The sequence below is a fragment of the Cephus cinctus genome, unplaced genomic scaffold, assembly GCF_000341935.2.
Source record: "Cephus cinctus unplaced genomic scaffold, Ccin1 Ccin1_scaffold0029, whole genome shotgun sequence".
Lineage (NCBI taxonomy): Eukaryota > Metazoa > Arthropoda > Insecta > Hymenoptera > Cephidae > Cephus > Cephus cinctus.
In genome coordinates this window covers 904,282-924,023 of record NW_014332776.1, presented here as the reverse complement: position 1 = coordinate 924,023, position 19,742 = coordinate 904,282, and the positions used below count along the sequence as shown (strand labels likewise).

Here is a 19,742-nt window from a genome sequence, read left to right as displayed (position 1 = left end):
AGCATCGATTGCCAAATAAATGCGACAATTATGCTATTTCCGATATGCCACGACTCGATTAATTTTGAACGAATGTGTTTCCGATATGATGAAAGTGTTTCGTACAGAACATTAGAAATATTCACTTAATGTTGAAAAATAAATTTGTAACAGCGCTCAGACATTTAATGCATTATACTTTTATAATATCGGTAAAATAATCGTTCGTTATTTAAACGGGGAGGCCTATTGTACTGTAAATAATGAATTTTGTAAATACAAGCTTATATCGCCAAAGTGGCATAGCGCACGATGTGTGTAGTTTACAATTGTGAGATAAAATGACGTAATGAACAGTACGTAACAGGACTGCATCCCTTGTGACTGTTTCCGTATAACGATTGTGGACGAACGAACAAAATAAAGTTTCTACCGAATGCAAAGAAGATAAAAAGAAAATTAAAATAAGAGTTACTTTATTTGCATTGTTATAGTTTTATAATCATATCTTTGACTGATTGCCATTATCCTTTTTCTTATTTTTCTTCGATGGCGTTTCCGTTTGTTGCTCCTTCCTTGGACGTTTCTGTCCCATTCTCAGACCCATCGCTGTGAATTCCTCAGCCGCTTTATTCGACATTTTACTGTTAGATTGTATTTTCGTTGTTTCCGTTATCCCTTCCGAAGTCCCTTCGTTGTTGACGTCCCAAAATGTTCCGGAATTGTTTGGTGCCTGATAACTATCAATTTTTACGATTGCCGTTAAACTGTATTGCCAGATTATATAACATTTAAGTACATATATGTACATATAATGTATATTTACCCAGATTCTTTGGAGTACATGGAATCTCTTGACAGTAAAATATGTATTTCCGGGACTCGCCGAATTTTTTCATGCGTTTCCTTTACACTGGAATTTCTCGATCTAGGTGAATCGGTTCAATTAACTTGTGAAATTGCGGGGACTTTTTTCAAGAGTATCGTGGGAATGCAATTTCGACAAGTACAGGTTTGTCCAAAAATTCAGATTTCAAATATACATTGACGTGAGAAAACCCCTTTTTTCTTTAATTATTCTATAATTGTTGTATTACAGAAAAACAAATGATACCTACTCTACATAGCAGAGTTTAGTTAATTGATGAAGACCAGTATTTTTCTTTTTAAATAATTCAGCGCATGTTATAACTTTGCCAATTCCTTGACCAGCGCCAGACCACAGAATACAAGGACGATTTGGAAATTCAAGCAGGGCATACCCCAACACATTCCTAATCTTCGTACCGCTGTTCACCTTAAATGTCAAGGATATAAAAAACAGTGGCAAGAAATAAATAGAATTCTTTAATTAACAAATAATAAAATTCTCGTAACTCACGTGCATCCAGAGAAGCTTCTTCGGTAAATTTTCAATAGGAACTTTACTGGTGTCTTCAGAGGGCTCGTCGACTGCTGGCCTCTTAAGTTTCGAACGACCCATCTGTAAAGTAAATTCTCTTAGTCGCAGACAGAAATCGTTCGGAAAGCTTGAGAAAATTTTTAAAATTAATCGCTGAATCCAGCCACACAAAGGGATCGGAGGATTTTCTTCCTGAAAGGGTTAGCAGTACCAAGGAGAACCGAGAGCAGTGGGTCACGAGTTCACAACTATTACTCCGTGTTCCTTAGCCAGAACCATTCGTGGCACTTGAACGACTTTGTACAGTCGTAACTAAAAATATTTTATCCCAGGTAACAAACTATATAAGATGTATTCGAGTACAATGACGAAGTAAACCATGATGATCATAAGTGTGTTAGTTTCCTTTAAAGTTATTAGAATATACCTATATCAAAAGTTCATACCAAATAAATCTCAACCATTTTAATATCCTTCGTTATACCCACGCAATGTGAAATTATAAAATTTTGATAACAGCTATACCCACCAATAAAGCACTCCTTAAATTCATGTTGAAGACGCGAGGGTTAATTTCCCACGTTCTCACCTACTTGGAAGAGGGAGGTTCTAGAAAAGTCCATCAATATTTTCCAATCAGCATTCGATTGTCAGCTATAGCCCATAGATGGGGTTCAACGGGGTTGGTGTGGGCGTATATGATGGTGGTATGCGGCATAGCGGGCATAGCGCCGCGACGCCTCGACGCCATATTGCATTATTAAGCACCCCTACATTTCCTCACCCTTGCATTCCAGTATTATGAAGGTTTTTATCCCTAAAGGGATCAAGCACTAGGAACTGTCCGAAGGCCTTTTACGGATTCTCAAAACCACCCCAAGAAACCCATCCTTGCTACATTGCCACCAGGAAGTCCACGTTTCCCCCCGTTCATCAAGGACTTATTGTAAGCGCATTTCCGAAAATTCTTGAAAACAACCCTATACTCACTCCCATCATCCTATATTCGCATCACGTACTACTATCCCTCTTTGGAAATTGGAAAATTCAATATATATTTCTCGATCTGAACGTTTACACGAATTACGTGCGTTATCCCTGAAAATTCCCCTAAACCGCTATGGAATCCTTTTTAAACCATCGCTGTAGGTAGGATCGTACTTTTTTAGGCTTTAATCCTATAATTCAGCAATATAACCTAAAAATATCATGGCGACATTCCTACCTCGAATTGTTACAGCGTAGACAGTCTACTTGTTTAACCTCAAAACGCAGAAGGAAAGAAATATTTGTCTTGGGGTTGAACAAATAAAAGGATCTCGAAGTGGCTCCGATCGAATTTAATCGGAAGAACCACTGTGCTGCCATGGATCATGCGACGTCTCTCGCTCTCCCTCTCGTTAAACATAATTAGGTGAGTTCGGGCTTCGTCTGCGAATGACAACTTCTTAATAATACCCTTCGCCACTACACCTTATAACCGCGAAGGAACTCAACATCCAATTTACTCGAGTGCTGGTATTCACTATTATTATACATATATTATACGCTATGGTACGGTGCTGGGACACGCTTAAATTTCCCGTGAATGAACCGTCGAAAGTCCTGCGTTCGCCATCTCGAACTCTTGGCGTAGGAGTGGGTCGTTTTCATTTCTTTTTTTTTATTATTTCCTCCCTTACCCCCGCGCAACTTTTCATAGCCTTCCCGACCACCTCCCTATTTCTTATTCCATTACCACTGTATACGTGAGCTTTTCCTATGAATATATTCACGACATGATTTCAGATAGTGATTTTGCCATAAATGGCAATCCCAAAGACATACGTATGGTTTCGTTCAATTGTTTATAGTGTTATGTGATAATGAAGGTGGTATCAATTTTTTATGGGGAAGATATATTGTAGTTTGTGTATTTTATATTCTTGACTACAAGATAACTTTGTGTGGTATCCTTTATTCAAAATGTCATTTGGATCAATGGAACCACGGTGTGGGATGTGCTTTAATTTAACGTTCCTAATAGACTATACTTATTTTTTACGTGACGAATGTCTTCAATGATCAAGAGGAACTAAAGAAGTGGGTGCTGCTTCTAAGAAAGACATAAGCATCCTTGCAAGGGATGCTATTGCGCAGGACTCACCGGAAGAATCTCATCCCTTGTCCTGATGCTGTTGGATAGCAAAGCTCATGGTGTCTGACGAGTCTCTCAGAAGCTCTCTGTACGTTTGCACCATTACGAGTCACGATCCAGTCTCCGAATTGCAGCAACAGGTAGGATTAATCGCGTATCGGTTCACGGAGTGAATGGTTAAAAAAATGTTTTGTTATTATCATACCAATTGATAATAGGACAAATTAAAAAAATTAATTAAACTTTGACAAGGTACCAACGCAAAGGGATATTTTTGCAAAAGTAAAACTGAACGTGAGATAACGAAAAATTCGAATAATTTTATATTCAGTTTTCGGCACTTTTTTGCTGATATTGTTTTAAGTATTTTCTGTATATTGTTTTCCTTATTTTTTTCGTATTCGTAAATAATGTAGAACCTCTTGAAATTATTCCTATTGTGAAGTTTCTGGCGCACGAGCCGTAATTCAACAGAGCAATTACTTTCGAACCAGTCGGCAGTTCTAACTTTGAGAACAAGGCGAATCCAGAATACGAATACTACGAGCGAATATTCTCTATGGAAGGAGAACTAACGTGCAGCAAACTACAATGCGAACGGTTTCGAACGTGTCGGAACAAGATTGCCCGACCACAATACGCTGCCAGAACGTCGAACTGGTGCGAAACTCCCAGAAGCCAGTTGCTCGGAAATACCATTAAAACACGTCCAAGTTCCGATCACGAATTTGCAAATTCGTTAGCCGAACTCAGCAAATTCAATCGTTGGATAAATAGTGCATAGGTTGCTAAACTCAATAATTAAATAATTCGACTAATCACAACCTCGTCCCGGGAGTAGACGCGTGGGGTAGTATCTGAGACCACCCAACTCAATGCTTCTCAAATGGAGAACGAAATCTCGCGACCACTTACGGTTTGATTACCCGAAAAATTAAATCTGTAAAATTTAATAATGATTGTTCGTATTTTATTTTTACGTCAATAATAATTATATTTTTGAATTTTTTTAAAGCAAAATAATTTCAACACAAAGTGGACATGGACATCGAGGAATTCCGCGTACGCGGTAAAGAAATGGTTGAGTACATTTGCGAGTTTATGAGCAATATACATAACCGACGCGTCACGCCGGATGTGGGTCCTGGGTATTTGAGACCATTACTTCCGTCTGCACCACCGCAAGAATCGGAACCATGGGAAGACATAATGAAGGATGTGGAATCAAAGATTATGCCAGGAGTGAGTAGTGTCTATGTAATTTTGAAAGCGTTGCATACTTTTTTTTCTTCATTTCTCCCCACGATAATAACTGAAAATGGCAATAATTGCAGATAACTCATTGGCAACATCCGCGCTTTCACGCGTACTTCCCGGCTGGTAATTCCTTCCCTTCTATTCTCGGCGATATGCTGTCTGATGCACTTGGCTGTATAGGATTTTCTTGGGTGAGATTCTTGGATTTTTACTACGTTCAGTTTACCGCGACTTCAATCCGGATAAACTGGAATTTACGAGGACTTTCGAATTGTCAGTGATTCGTGTGTGTTACGTGTAGATATAGAAAGAAGTGCATGCGCGAGACTGTTATACTTTGACGTGTGAAAATTGACAGTTCGATTCAACGGAAATTGGCAGTTTGAGCTGAATTGATTGATCGGCAATTTCATATGACGGAATGACGGATTACTAGGTGATAATAATAATTCCTGATATTATCGATGCGTTTCAGGCGGCGAGTCCAGCCTGCACGGAATTGGAAACAATAGTGTGTGATTGGTTTGGTAATAAATAAAGATATTAATTAAAATAAATTATTTTATATTAAAAAGTAGGTCAGTCAATTGTTCGTCATTGCAGGCAAAGCAATTGGATTACCGAATGATTTTCTCTACTTCCATGAGGGCAGCAAAGGCGGTGGTGTTATTCAGGTAATAATGATTAATTAAATTGTAGCTTTGAGACTTTAGCGGCCAATGCTCATAGGATTGTAATAGACTTCCGGATCGAAGAAGCCAATTGTAACCAGATAATTCAGATTTTTGTTACAAAAAAAAACGTGCTCAATTAATTTCATCAGGGCTCAGCTTCCGAATGCATCCTAGTCTGCATGCTGGCTGCCAGGGCTCAAGCGATCGCAAGACTCAAGGAATCACCGATTCATGCACATCTCGACGAAACTGCACTTTTGGGAAAATTAATGGCGTATTGCAGTCGAGAAAGTCACAGTTGCGTTGAAAAGGATGCTATGATATGTTTTGTCAAATTGCGAATTCTCGAGCCGGACGAGAAGAGTGTACTAAGGGGCGATACACTACGTCAGGTGCGATAATTAATATTTTTTTTAATTCATCAATGGGTACAGTCGAAATAAAAAATAATTTAACTTGTCGGAGTTCTTCAGGCAATCGAAGCGGATACGGCAGAAGGTTACGTGCCATTTTTTGTATCCACGACACTTGGTACAACTGCCTGTTGCTCCTTTGATAATCTTCGCGAAATCGGTCCAGTGTGCAAAAAATATCCTGGTGTAAGTATCCACGTTTGCTTGTTATAAAAGATTCATCGTGAAGGGTGATATGTTATTATGCTGGTATTATACTGGAATATTAGTGAAAATAATATATTTTTTTGGCTATCCGGATTTATCGTCAAATTGATTTTCTTTTTTTCCAGGTATGGTTACACGTGGACGCTGCCTATGCCGGCAATGCATTTATCTGTCCCGAATTGAAATACTTAATGGCTGGAATAGAATACGCGGACTCGTTCAATACAAATACTAACAAATTTTTATTAACCAATTTCGATTGTTCCTGTCTCTGGGTCAGAGACAGATTTAAATTGACGAGTGCTCTAGTTGTGGATCCACTTTACCTTCAGCATACTCACGCTGATACGGCGATAGATTATAGGTACATATGGTGTATTAAATTTGAATTAATTAATTATTATTAATTAATATACTTTATAATACTTCATTATTTAGACATTGGAGCATTCCGCTTAGTCGACGATTTCGCTCGCTCAAACTCTGGTTCGTGTTCAGAAGTTATGGAATTTCCGGACTTCAGGCGTACATACGGAATCACATAGAACTCGCCAAAAGATTTGAATCTCTTGTGAAAAAGGATTCTAGATTCGAGGTTTGCAACGACGTCGTCGTAAGTCATATTTCCGCTGTGAAAAAGATTCTTATGTAATTTATGTTGTCGTTGGCTCTCTTTTCAATCGTAACATTTTTTATTGCCTTACAGTTGGGGCTTGTATGTTTCCGTGCTAAGGGTTCGGATAAGTTGAATCAAAAGCTTCTGAGTACCATTAATGATTCTGGGAAAATTCACATGGTACCGGCTAGAGTGAATCAAAGATATACCATTCGATTCGCTCTTGCTGCACCTCACGCAACTGTCGAGGACGTCGGTAAGGATACAGGAAGACACTAAACTGCTTTTTTACCTAAATCAGACAAAAATACTACAGTACCAATTCGCTATAAGCGAACTCGTTCTGTTTGGCTGTGCTTTGTAGTTTCCCTCCTCTTAACCCATTAACGCCCAAGCAAAAACAAAGCTATCTGGGAATCCCGGATTTAGGGATTTACGAAATTGTTGTTAAAATATGATTTCCAGTGAGTGTGGAATACTCGAGCAACGAATTTCTTAGAATCCTATTTCCTTACTCACTCTAAAATTAGTTTATAACGAGAAAGTACCGTATACAGATACTTGTATTAAGTCACATATTTCAATTAACACTAGGTTTACGGACATTTCTTACATGCCTATCTCTACGTATACGCGTCAGATTGACGCATGAACGGAACCGCTCATTTTCTTTTAAAACCAATTTATTTCATTCAAAAATAACATAATTGCAGACTATTAACTTACAATATTTAGTATAATATAACACTACATTTATTCCGCGCATTTTTTACACATATATCCTTGTGAAATTCGAAAAGCGTGAAAAAAATACGTCCCGTAAACCTGTATACAATTAAGTTTGATTTGTACGTGTCTATGAATCAACAGCTGCACTTAGAACTGGACTGCATTGGATTTTGAAATGAAATTTTTTTTATAAATTAATAAAGAGAGATATAATAATCATAAAGAACGTAGATGACATTGATTAGAAATTATGAATTGAAAATGAGAAATATTAAAATTATCCAGAGTACATGTTAGCTGAAAGCAGCTATCGATTTTAACGTTAGAATTCTATAAATATATATTACAATATGTTATGGTAATGACTCTATTTAATATTGATCATACAAAATAATGTATCTATTATTATAGAAATAGCTTGGAGTATCATCACGGATTATCTTTCGGAATTACTGGAATCCAAGGTAACACGTCATATAATTTTCTTCCTTGTGTGTATTTTCCTCAAAATTGTTCCCATTATCATTGTCAAGTATGAAAAATCCAAGTTAACTATTAACATTTCCTCTTTCACGTCCACGAGATAAAAAGTTGTGGTTTGGTTAAGTCCTTGGACAAAAAAACTACTCCGAGCAAGAGATTCATTGTACCATATAAAATCATATTAATTATACAGGATGTCATGGACGAGTTGGCAGATATTCGCGAAAAGAAAAGAAAAGCTACCCTCGAGCAAAGAAGATCCTTTTTCGTGCGCATGGTGTCAGATCCAGCAATTCAACCAGGATTTACCAAGACGCCAAACAGGCCAGGGACAAAATTGGATACTCAGGCTTCGATCGGCGGAATCGGTTCGAATTCTCAGCCACCAGCGTAAGACGAATATCATAAATGAATATGAAAGTCAAAAACTTGTATTTTCAAAATGAATTAATTATTCCAGGCATTCATGGATTTCCTGGCCATTGGCGTATCTCCTCCACGCTCGCGACGCAACCGATACTAGCGAATTATCACTCAGGTAATAATTTTGCAAAATATTTGGAAAATATGATACATGATTCTTTTGTTTTTCTTTTTTTAAAATAGATTTCGCCATCTGGACACGATGGTTCGTTTAAAAACTGGAGGGAGTACGAGTCGCCGTGGAAGCAGCAATGGTTGCAGTCCTGAATTATCCCCGTCGGTTTCACCCTCTCGCGGTCGGAGTCCCAATGGCAGAGCGTAATCCAAGCAACGGGTCGATTCAATTTTTCGAAATTTCATTGAGAACCAAATTCGAGGTTATAACAGAAATTCCAGAAAGGCCTAATAGCAACAATCAAAAATGCCCAGTGAAGATCCACCGCACAGTTACGCAAAAGAGAAGGAAATGAGATAAACTCTGCTGATTCATTTCACGAAAATCCATATATCAAAGCTTGACAATAGCGATTTAAAATATCTTAAATAAGTAAATTCAAATTTATCAAATTTTTCGAGCTAATGTCACAACACAAATCGATCGACCTTTCTCGGCTTTCACTGTTCATCTCTATTCCTCAATCTGCTAAAAAATTCTAATCAATTCTAATCAATAGATATCGCACTATCGATAGATGAGACTAGTAACTAAAAAGATCCAAGAGCTATAGTGACAATAATAAATAATCAAGAATACCAATAAACGACTCTAATTTCTTTCTATTAACAAATATCCACTGTCGATTCCTATATTGTGTGCACAATTGCATTAAATATACACATATTTCATACAAATTTGACAATATTCGAATACGAAAAACTTTCCCATGCATAAAAATAACATCTATAGATATACATATTATATATACTGTAACGCAACAAAAAACCACTGAGACACGAGACGACACTGACGGACAACATAGCGTTGCCTCGCCATACTGAATCTCTTACTAAAAGTGGGATTGGTAATCAATTTTTGCATTGTGTATCATATCTCCTCCAACTACCAGGTGCCTGTACGACATTGGCGGATAGCATTACGCTAGCTTAGCTATATGCCCCACAGAACTCATACCTAATACCCATTAGAACGATCCTTGGCAAACCACAAGGCGTGGCAAGCTATATGATCAGTTTAATAAATCCACGATCCACTCTTTCACGAGAGACAAGGATAAAATTAAAAGTTGAAACAAGACGAACGCTCTCGAACTTGACTCAGGGAAGCGTGAATAACTAAGTGTAACCAAACACACCGTTTTTTTTAATAAAGAAAAAAAAGAGTTAAAAAATATAAACGGATTGGTTGAATCACACACCCACAAATCCGGTTCGTCCACCCAGAGCACGAGCTCTTTAAGAAAATCCTACGTCCATCACGTGGTGAAACATAGGGATTCACCACCGTGCACTAAAGGTGACACCAGTGCTCAACGTGAGGTACGGGAGAAGGTAACATTGGCGCCCAACGTGGGGCGAAAAATAAGTGGTCAAGGAATGATACAATCAAGAAAAAAAAAACAATAATCAAAAATGAGCGAGAACGAAGAAGCCACCAACACAATCCCAGCAGACTCGGTGACGCCCACATGGACAACAAGGGCGACGACTGCTAGTTCAACAAGCACCCCCATGAACACAGCAGCGGGAACATCCGAACAAACGATGACATCTGAGGGTCAACGACAACAACAAGTACATCCATACTCCCTGAACAAGAAAGAGAAGGGATGATAAATGTGACAAGAGAAATTGTCCTCGATTCTTTCACTACGGATGCACACGATCTCTCGACGAATCAGGCACACGCATTGGAACCAGAAAGAATGACTCTCGATAGGGCACTAAACGCCAATACGCAACAGCCGACCAGGGAACTAGGAGGCTTACTCCGAGAAGTCATCGAGGAAATGAAAAATACGATAAGTAGCCAGATAGCGACAACGAATAACAGAATATCTACGTTGGCACAATCAGTCGACGAAAGAATTCAAAGACATCAAATTTTGATGGAAGGCCGAATAAGGAGCGCCTTGACAATAAACGGAACAAAGCATCAACAGGATATGGCAAATCTTATGCGCCAGATGATGCAACTCGTAAGGCCAAGTGCACGCAGAACAACCCAACGGTTATCAGATGATACCATACCTATCAGTCAAGCATGCGGTACGCAGGCTGACCAATAAAGATTACGATTCCCAACACATCAGAGTACCCATATCGGGAGGGATGCGCCAAGACTCAGAAACCAGGGTGTAGAGGACACGTCACAAACATTCCGTTCTGGAAGAACTAGAACATGGGATTCCTCATGGAGTGCACCCAAGTTAACTTTACCATCCTTCAGCAACACCAACAAATCAAAACCAATAAGATTCCTTCAGGAATTAGAAGGGTATTATCAAGCTCTAGGCCTAGACCATGACCTGAAACTGGTAATTTCCCAGAGTCTATCAGGCACACCCAAGGAATGGTGGCTATTGATGGAATCAGAAATAGACACCTGGGAAAGCTTTGAAGAACACTTCCGGAAGAAATACTGGAATGAAGAAGAGCAATACAGTATTCGTGAAACCCTTGAATTCGGGTGGTATGATGAAAGGAAAAAGAGTACGCAAACGGATTACGCGATACGCGTAGTCGCGAACATCAAAGACCTTAAACCCCCACTACCAAAAAATGCCAGATAATCTCAAAAATGGCAAGACATTTCGATGAAAATATGAAGGCCGCAATCCTTGCGAGAGGAATGAACACAACAAGCCAACTCCTGGACCTGTTGGAGAGGTTCGACAAGGCAGGACCTATAAACTCCAGGAGGGAGAGGAACACCAGACCAGCCCCTGGCAAAGATACTAGAGATCAAACAATGAAGTCTGACACAGAAGGATAATCAAGAAGAAGGAAACAGGATACCCTAGTGCAAGGAACACGTCATGGAGAAACGATCCTAGGGCCTCAACAAGCTGCAATGGGTCCCAAAGGCAACAAAATCGCGGGAATCAAGAGTAAAGGAGGAGACCTCAACAAAAAATATTCGAAATATAACGGAAGAACAAACATCTAAAACACAGACGGGAAACGAACTATTGTGCCCATCAATGGCCTCTCAAAACCCGGGAGCACAATAGTAGAATGTAGGGTAATAGGGGAGGATACAAGATCCTATCTCCTACAAGAGGAGGAGGAAAGTCAGAAAATACACACGAAATGCCCAATAACAAGAATATTAATTGAAGGGATCCCCGAAGAAGCATTGATAGATACCGGAAGTGAAGTCACATGTATCTCGAAAGATTTCTACGGATCCAATCAAGGCATTCTAAAACAAGTCCCCATGCTACCAGTGGTAGGGACAAGTGTGAGAGAAGCAACGGCCAGGAGGGCAGGGAGAATAAGCAAACAAATATTTGCGAAGATAACTATAGGATCTTATGAAACTCATACGATCATCTTAATAGTACCGAAATTAACAAATTAATGCATTATAGGAATGGATTTGATGAAACAGGGAAAAACATTGTGGGACCTAGATCGCTTCCATATAACAATGAAGGAAGCTGATGGTCAGGCCCACCACATAAAAATGATCCATGAACGAACCGACGAAAAAGAAGGAGAACAATAAGAGGAGACAAGAAAATAGTTAATAGCTAAAATGTACAAGGATGTAGACAAATAGGAAAAAGACCCGAGGACTCCATTGAAGATGAGATAACGAAGGAAGGGGTCACAACTAAGCTGAAGGAATGTTCGTGGTCCTCAGAAACTCAAAGAGATATCTTTAGGAATCTCATAATGAAGCATAGAGGGACGTTCGACAAAAGGCCTGAAAGAATAAAGTGTTACCAGTTAGTGAAACCTGAAAGTTAAAGAACACGAACCCTTTACGTCCAAGACGTATCCTGTACGAATGGCGTATAGGGACAAGGTAGACGTCGAAATCCTGAAAATGCTGGATCTAGACATAGTACAAAAATGCACGGTAATTAAAACGGACGGTAGTGTGATGTTGTGCCTTGATGCTAGAGGAATCAACAACATAATTTTGCATTGTTAATCATATCTTCTCCAAATACCAGGCAAACCACAAGGCGGGGCAAGCTAAATGATCAGTTTAATAAATCCCCGATTCACTCGTCCACGAGAGACAAGGATAAAATCAAAAGTTGAAGTAAGACGAACGCTCTCGAACTTGACTCAGGGAAGCGTGAATAACTAATTGTACTAAAACACACCGTTTTTTTTTTAATGAACAAAAAAAGAGTTAAAAAATATAAACGGATTGGTTGAATCACACACCCACAAATCCGGTTCGTCCACCCAGAGCACGAGCTCTTTAAGAAAATCCTACGTCCATCACGTGGTGAAACATAGGGATTCACCACCGTGCACTAAAGGTGACACCAGTGCTCAGCGTGAGGTACGGGAGAAGGTAACAATACGTATATTATGTATCTATATACGTACTATATAGATCGTGGAGCGAAAGGCGATTATTATACATAGATTGAGCGGTGACCTGTCGCGCACCGCTTCAATGGAGTGTTGTAAATGTAGGTGAAGAGTAAATATCTATTTATAAACAAGGGTTGAGGGGAAGAAGGCAGCTGAAAAAGACAGCTGAAAAAGAGGGGGTTGACTTAACTCGTCTTCTATCCGATGATGCGATGTTCGCTTGTTCCAAGAGCGACCCCATGTTACATACATGTACATTCGGTAAATATGTACATTGACGAGGGATACACCTGGCTGGTTCGTGTATTGTCTAGGGTAAAATTACGGAAAGCGGCGAGTGAAGCCTCCATGAGTCATTTTCCCTTGAGGAAGATTCTTTAACCCCAACTCTTAGGGTGTTCATAGATCATTACGGGAAGCGTTTGACACGAGAAGGTCTCTGATATATAAGGTACGAAGAGTACAGTTAGGATAGTTGTGGATTTTCCAAAATATGATCAAAAATAAAATACCGTAATTTAAGTAAGGAAATGTAATAATTTAACTAATAATGACGCATTGCTCCAGGAAATTGTTAAGTATGGGTAAAATTATGTATAGGAATTTTCATGGAACATACGCTACCTGAATCTATCCCAAACAAAGACATCCTGAGGTCATCTCTAAGATGCCTAAGGAACAACCTCGACGCATAAGATCTCATTTAGTTGTCTCAAAGATGACTGTAGGATTTATGTGTTGTTTGGGATCAAACTTACTAAGGACTGTTTACAAAAATTATAATAACTCTCTTCTCTTTCCTTTACTTTTAATATCGAAAGTTTGGAACTCCCGGAATTCACTTCCGATATTACGTAGGCAAATATGGAATTTAAACGGACGATCCTTGGGGAACACCTTTGCTACGTTACGGACTACTGCATTATACCCCTTGCTTTCGTCACTGACATTGATAATGTTACTAAGAAAATAGTTAATGACGTATCTCGAAAAGTCCCGATATTAGCATCTAGTAGTTGGGGCCATCAAACTGGTTACGACGGTGTAATGTATTTGCCTGAAGTCAAAGTAATGACGCAAGAGCCAGCGGCGTATAAAACTGCGGAGCGCGCTCTGGGAAGGCAGAGTCACTCGGGGACTTTCGTACTGAAAGCCTGAAAGAGAATATAGTCGAGTCTCAAGTTTATAAGGAGTGTTGTGAAGGTGGTGTTATTTGACAGAGGACTCACGAGCAGCGACAAAGTTTTTACTTTTAGATATTTAGTTGATAACTTTCTTTTTAATAATAAGAAAAGGATCCTAAGGGATTTAGATTTAAAAAAAGGAAGACGAATTTATAATAAGAAATCATGAACATCGATGAGTTTCGCGTTCGCGGTAAGGAGATGGTGGAGTATATCTGCGAGTACCTGGCCACCCTGGAGGGTAAACGCGTCACGGCAAACGTCGATCCTGGATACTTGAGGCCTCTTCTACCCAACGAAGCACCGGCTAAGCCTGAATCCTGGGACGCCATTATGCGAGACGTCAATAATAAAATAATGCCAGGAGTGAGTGCTTATCGGTTGACGAATGTGTCCAAGCTGGCGCGTCTCAGTGAATTAATTTTTTAATAACTCCATTTCTGTTTCTAGATTACGCACTGGCAGCATCCCAGATTTCATGCGTACTTCCCATCCGGTAACTCGTTTCCTTCCATCCTGGGGGACATGCTGTCTGACGCAATTGGTTGCATAGGCTTCTCCTGGGCAGCGAGTCCAGCCTGCACCGAATTAGAGACCATCGTCCTGGATTGGTTCGGAAAAGCCATTGATCTCCCACAGGACTTCCTGGCGGAGAAGAAGAGTTCGAAAGGTGGCGGAGTGATACAGGGCTCAGCATCCGAGTGCATCCTAGTTACAATGCTGGCAGCCAGGAATCAGGCGATCAGGATGCTGAAGGAGCAGGATCCAACGACGGAGGATTCAGCTTTTCTACCGAAATTAGTGGCCTACTGTTCTACGGAATCACATTCCTGTGTTGAGAAGGCAGCCATGATAGGACTCGTGAAGTTGCGGGTCCTGGAACCAGATGAAAAAGGTTCTCTGCGTGGTAACGTTCTGGCAGAAGCTATCGAGGAAGACGTAGACAACGGTTTAGTGCCTTTCTTCGTATCAACGACTTTGGGATCGACGGGATGCTGCTCCTTCGACAATCTCGTGGAGATTGGACCAGCGTGTAAGAATTATCCAGGACTGTGGTTGCACGTAGACGGTGCGTATGCTGGAAATGCATTCATCTGTCCGGAACTGCGTCCTCTGATGGCTGGAATCCAATACGCCGATTCCTTTAACACAAATCCGAACAAGTGGCTGCTGGTGAACTTTGACTGTTCCTGTCTCTGGGTCAGGGATCGCGTTAAGCTTACATCCGCCCTGGTGGTGGATCCTCTTTATCTCCAGCACGCCAATTCCGACGAGTCCATTGATTACAGACACTGGGGTATACCTCTTAGTAGAAGATTCAGGGCGCTTAAGCTCTGGTTCGTCATCAGATCCTACGGGATTACCGGCCTTCAGAACTATATACGAAATCATATTAAACTTGCCAGGAAATTTGAATCTCTTATGAAGAGCGACAAACGCTTTGAAATCATGAACGACGTCAGAGTCGGCTTGGTTTGCTTCCGTCTTAAGGAGACGGATGAGCTGAACCAGGAACTCTTGGCGAACATCAACGCCTCGGGGATGCTGCACATGATACCTTCGCGTGTCAAGGGAAAATATATTTTACGTTTTTGTGTCACGAGGGAGAACGCTACGGAAGATGATATAAGTTACGCATTCGACGTCATACAGGAACACGCAACGGAAGTTATGTTGACGCACTTCGAGGGTACCGAGAAGGCGGAATTCATGCCGAAGAGTCCCAAGAGTCCGGCACCATTGGACAAGAGGTTGGTGCGAAAGTTCAGCTTCACCAGAAGTGTATCCAGGGACGTGTACAAGAGATCCATATCGAAATCCAGTCTTCACGACGGTGCCACGCCGATCATGGTCGTCGATGATCACTCTCAGGTCGACACCATTGAGGAGGATGTTTTTTGTAACAGTCGGTAGACCACGGCAAAGCTCACGGTACCCAGAAGACGAGATCAACTGTTATCGTTACCATGAGCTAAAGAGTACTTAGTGTAAAGACAATTAAATCAAATATGCGGATATGATATGCATAATCCGTATTTGGATACAATTCGCTATGATCTCATAGTCATTAACAATGCAGTGAAAAGTCCGAGTGTACATTTAAATTTTCGATCGAAATGACAGGCAAAAGTGATATAAAGAATAGGTATTTTTGTCAGTAGACAGTTAAATCATTGTGAAATCCCGGACTTTTCTCGGTTGTGTGGTAATTGCAACTGATGACCATTAGGTCTGTTATTTGTATCCGTGTAACAGTATTACGAGTAGACTAACTAGTGTTGCGATTAAGAAAGCGGAAGGTAAATAAATATGGCCCGTGGCAGACAGTGTACTAAATGGAAAATATCAACGTATTCGGATTTTTACGTTAAAAATTTTGAATGATATCTCAAGCGTCCCTTGAGACACGTTCGAAATTGACGTACTTAGAAATACGGACGATTAATTAGTAAATATATTGAATAATTACAGATTTACTATTTATAAATAATACTGCAGTCTAATTGTTTAAGTGATTATTTATTGTGTATATAATGACGATTTAATCAAATAAATTCATACGTTCATACGCTCGTAAATCAAAACTTCTGTTTCTATCTATCTTTTCTTCCTCAATGTACTAAGTCAGTGAAATTTAAGTTTGTCTTATTATTACATACATATATTAAAAATTTGTTTGTGAATACTATTTAATACTTTTATATTCATAAATGTAACATCCAGGAAGTAAAAGTAAACAATTAACCAAGGCTATTAATGATTGTAAGATTTGATAAGAGTATATTTTGAAATTCATTACAAGCACTACGAGAATGGTAGTGTTTCACACATTTCCATGCAAGTAACCAGGAACAGGATGATACGCGTAGTCTAGTAGGAAATTTTGGAATGTGCCCAAAGGCATTTGTTTAAAACAATTCAGCTATGGTTCAGCGCATGCGTTAAAAGATGTTCGTAGTTGCTAAAACAATGTGCAGTCGCAGAGCTGGTGCCAATAATATTTACGATAAGATTTATTTATTTATGAAAACCGAATAGAAAAATACTTCGAATTAACTATAATTTTGCTTATGTAAATAATGTCATAAATTAACTATTTCGATGATATAGACTTTTTTCACAATTGCCTTTCAGTTACCTTACATACAGAGACATAGACATGTACAGGGTTTGTTACAGCTATTTATACTGTATTCAAAGGGTACAAATTTATACAGGCAGCGCTATGGGATATTGATAATTATTTATACAGGGTGTTCCGAAACTACCTGACCCGGTGGATATGGCGGTGTTCGGGAGGCTTCACTGATCACGAAAATGACTTTCTTTTTGTCCGGAAGGTCATAGTTTTTAAATGGGAGCAGGTCAAAGTTGGCCAATCAGAGGGAGGCGTCAAGAGAAACGTAGGCACCTACGAACTCTCAGTTTTCTTCCCTCGCTTTTGTTTCTCGGTGGCTTCGGGCAGGATGACGTCAGCCGAAGACATGCCTATTGGAAACAAGAAACAAGCTACGAGAAACAAAAGCGAGGGAAGAAAACTCAGAGTTCGTAGGTGCCTACGTTTCTCGTGACGCCTCGCTATGATTGGTCAACTTTGACCTGCTCCCATTTAAAAACTATGACCTTCCGGACAAAAAGAAAGTCATTTTCGTGATCAGTGAAGCCTCCCGAACACCGCCATATCCACCGGGTCAGGTAGTTTCGGAACACCCTGTATAAATAATTATCAATATCCCATAGCGCTGCCTGTATAAATTTGTACCCTTTGAATACAGTATAAATAGCTGTAACATGAACGGGGGTAATAAATCACAAGAAACTAAATTACTAAACTCATACTATAATTTTTATAGGAATATTCGATTGAGAAAAGAAAAAATTAAGATAATTGTAATAATATAACTGATGCAACGGACAAGTAATTTTCCATTTTCCGTATTCTCCAAAATTTCTATTACAGAGTCACTCTTAACTTGCATGTATATGATTTCGGCAATGTTCTATACAAATTGTTAATTTTCCAATTCGATAAATTACGAGGAAGGAGTATTGTATATACTTGTTCGTGGTGCAGTATGGTAGAAATAACCAGTTTCCCAGCTAATACATTAATTACGTATGATACAAATATAGTATGACGAAAGCACATATTTGTTAAAATTCTGAATTTCAGGATTGGAGTTGCCGATAGTACGCTGAAATATTGTAGTATATTTTTATGTGTAATATACCATGATGGATATTACCATTCATTATAATGTTCATTAGCACAACGTTAAAGATTAATCAATATTGATTATAAGTTGCCGAGAGTCATAAAGTGAGCTAAGTCGTTTTAACGATAAATTCAGGTTAATAAGAAATTATGCCATAGCCGATGGCCATAGAAATTATGTATAACAATTTTCTGTAAAATTGATATATTATCTGTTAAAATAATCAGTTAAATCAATATACACAAATATATATACACATGTATACATGCATCATTGAAGAAATATAACCATAGTTTATCATTATGTAGTTAGAAGATCTAAGAACTATGCATCGTATTACTTTCAATATAATTGCGTCATAACGACAGCATGATTAAAGAGACATTTAAAATTCTGCAATATATCATTATTTAGTGAGCCAGCAATAAAACAATCATACTTTCGAAATAAAAATAGAGTATTTATTGAAAGTATCGTATCATTTTAAAGAAGTGGAATCACATCTGTCCACACTGAGATATCGTCACTGGAATCTTAGGTTTATTGTTTGGTCCCGTAGGTACATTTTCTACTTTTCTCATAACCAAAAGTCCATCAATCACTCTCCCAAAAACAACATGTTTTCCATCCAAGAAGTTACACTTTGCACATGTAATGAAAAACTGACATCCGTTGGTGTCTTTACCACTATTGGCCATCGACAACAATCCAGGAGAGTCATGTTTCAGAGTGAAATTTTCGTCAGGAAAGGTTCCACCACCGTATATACTGAGTACACCAGTACCATCTCCATTGACGAAGTCTCCTCCTTGGATCATGAAGTCCTTTATCACTCTATGAAAAATAGCTCCTTTAAAACCTAAGGGTACACCATCCTTCCTGTACTCTCCAGTGCAAAATTGTCGAAAATTTTCAGATGTTTTTGGACAGACGTCTTCAAAGAGTTCAAATATCATTCGGCCAATTTCCGTTGTGCCGACGGACACGTCGAAAAACACAACAGGATTATTCGGATTACGAAGTTGTGCTTGAATTTGATTCCAAGTTGGCATGTTTGATGACTGAGAAATAAACTCTTATACTATTCTGTATCGTTGAATCGTTTTCCAATGTCTTGTATTCACTATTTCTGAAGTTTCACTGTTGTTTATGAATTTAAAAAGGCAGTACAACATAAATACGTGAACAGACAAATTAAACATAACCTAAATGACTGCTAACAACCACGCTACCAGTGCGGCCATTTACAAAAATCGTCTAACGTTGCAGGTGAAGCTAGGAAAAATTATCAAAATATCCATAAAAAATTGTAATACATAAATAATCTACTTACTGTTTCGTAGAAAGGATGAAAGATAGAAGAATAATCCCTGAGGATAACAATATAAATTACACTCACTGCATCATATTTTAAATAATTACTTGTACAAGTTTACTATTTCGTATGACAACAGACTTCACGTAGTCATTTTTTGTGTTTTGATCAGCCTTTCAGGTTAGGCA

General features: G+C 39.0%; 4 protein-coding genes across 4 annotated transcripts; 2 read left to right on the top strand and 2 right to left on the bottom strand.

The window, feature by feature from the left end:
- Positions 1-438: 438 nt before the first annotated feature.
- LOC107267389 (ribonuclease P protein subunit p25-like protein) lies at positions 439-19,726 on the bottom strand. The gene is made up of 5 exons (XM_015739030.2): positions 19,573-19,726; positions 1,361-1,462; positions 1,098-1,276; positions 806-907; positions 439-719 (listed from the first exon to the last, which is right to left on the bottom strand). Exons 2-5 carry the CDS (start codon positions 1,460-1,462, stop codon positions 482-484), a joined length of 621 nt encoding a protein of 206 aa, XP_015594516.1. The 5' UTR covers positions 19,573-19,726; the 3' UTR covers positions 439-481.
- LOC107267354 (aromatic-L-amino-acid decarboxylase) lies at positions 3,465-9,070 on the top strand. The gene is made up of 14 exons (XM_015738951.2): positions 3,465-3,658; positions 4,534-4,760; positions 4,853-4,966; positions 5,251-5,302; positions 5,379-5,449; positions 5,599-5,841; positions 5,923-6,048; positions 6,195-6,433; positions 6,508-6,682; positions 6,776-6,941; positions 7,826-7,878; positions 8,091-8,287; positions 8,358-8,435; positions 8,504-9,070. Exons 2-14 carry the CDS (start codon positions 4,560-4,562, stop codon positions 8,640-8,642), a joined length of 1,854 nt encoding a protein of 617 aa, XP_015594437.1. The 5' UTR covers positions 3,465-3,658; positions 4,534-4,559; the 3' UTR covers positions 8,643-9,070.
- On the top strand, positions 13,929-16,183 carry LOC107267366 (tyrosine decarboxylase). The gene is made up of 2 exons (XM_015738972.2): positions 13,929-14,388; positions 14,473-16,183. The coding sequence occupies exons 1-2, from the start codon at positions 14,188-14,190 to the stop codon at positions 15,934-15,936; spliced, it is 1,665 nt and encodes a 554-aa protein (XP_015594458.1). The 5' UTR covers positions 13,929-14,187; the 3' UTR covers positions 15,937-16,183.
- Positions 18,679-19,511, bottom strand: LOC107267394 (peptidyl-prolyl cis-trans isomerase H). The gene has a single exon (XM_015739044.2). The coding sequence runs from the start codon at positions 19,289-19,291 to the stop codon at positions 18,737-18,739; it is 555 nt and encodes a 184-aa protein (XP_015594530.1). The 5' UTR covers positions 19,292-19,511; the 3' UTR covers positions 18,679-18,736.
- Positions 19,727-19,742: the final 16 nt, after the last annotated feature.

Bases quoted from the DNA above. Each gene is read 5' to 3' on its own strand.
- LOC107267389 (XM_015739030.2), bottom strand. From the start codon at position 1,462: ATGGGTCGTTCGAAACTTAAGAGGCCAGCAGTCGACGAGCCCTCTGAA. The intron at 1,277-1,360 runs GTGAGTTACGAG...TTGACATTTAAG, and splicing joins AGAAGCTTCTCTGGATGCAC to GTGAACAGCGGTACGAAGAT. The intron at 908-1,097 runs GTAGGTATCATT...CGATTCACCTAG, and splicing joins ACTAAACTCTGCTATGTAGA to ATCGAGAAATTCCAGTGTAA.
- LOC107267354 (XM_015738951.2), top strand. From the start codon at position 4,560: ATGGACATCGAGGAATTCCGCGTACGCGGTAAAGAAATGGTTGAGTAC. The intron at 5,303-5,378 runs GTAATAAATAAA...TCGTCATTGCAG, and splicing joins AATAGTGTGTGATTGGTTTG to GCAAAGCAATTGGATTACCG. The intron at 6,942-7,825 runs GTAAGGATACAG...CTATTATTATAG, and splicing joins CGCAACTGTCGAGGACGTCG to AAATAGCTTGGAGTATCATC.
- LOC107267366 (XM_015738972.2), top strand. From the start codon at position 14,188: ATGAACATCGATGAGTTTCGCGTTCGCGGTAAGGAGATGGTGGAGTAT. The intron at 14,389-14,472 runs GTGAGTGCTTAT...TTCTGTTTCTAG, and splicing joins ATAATAAAATAATGCCAGGA to ATTACGCACTGGCAGCATCC.
- LOC107267394 (XM_015739044.2), bottom strand. From the start codon at position 19,291: ATGCCAACTTGGAATCAAATTCAAGCACAACTTCGTAATCCGAATAAT.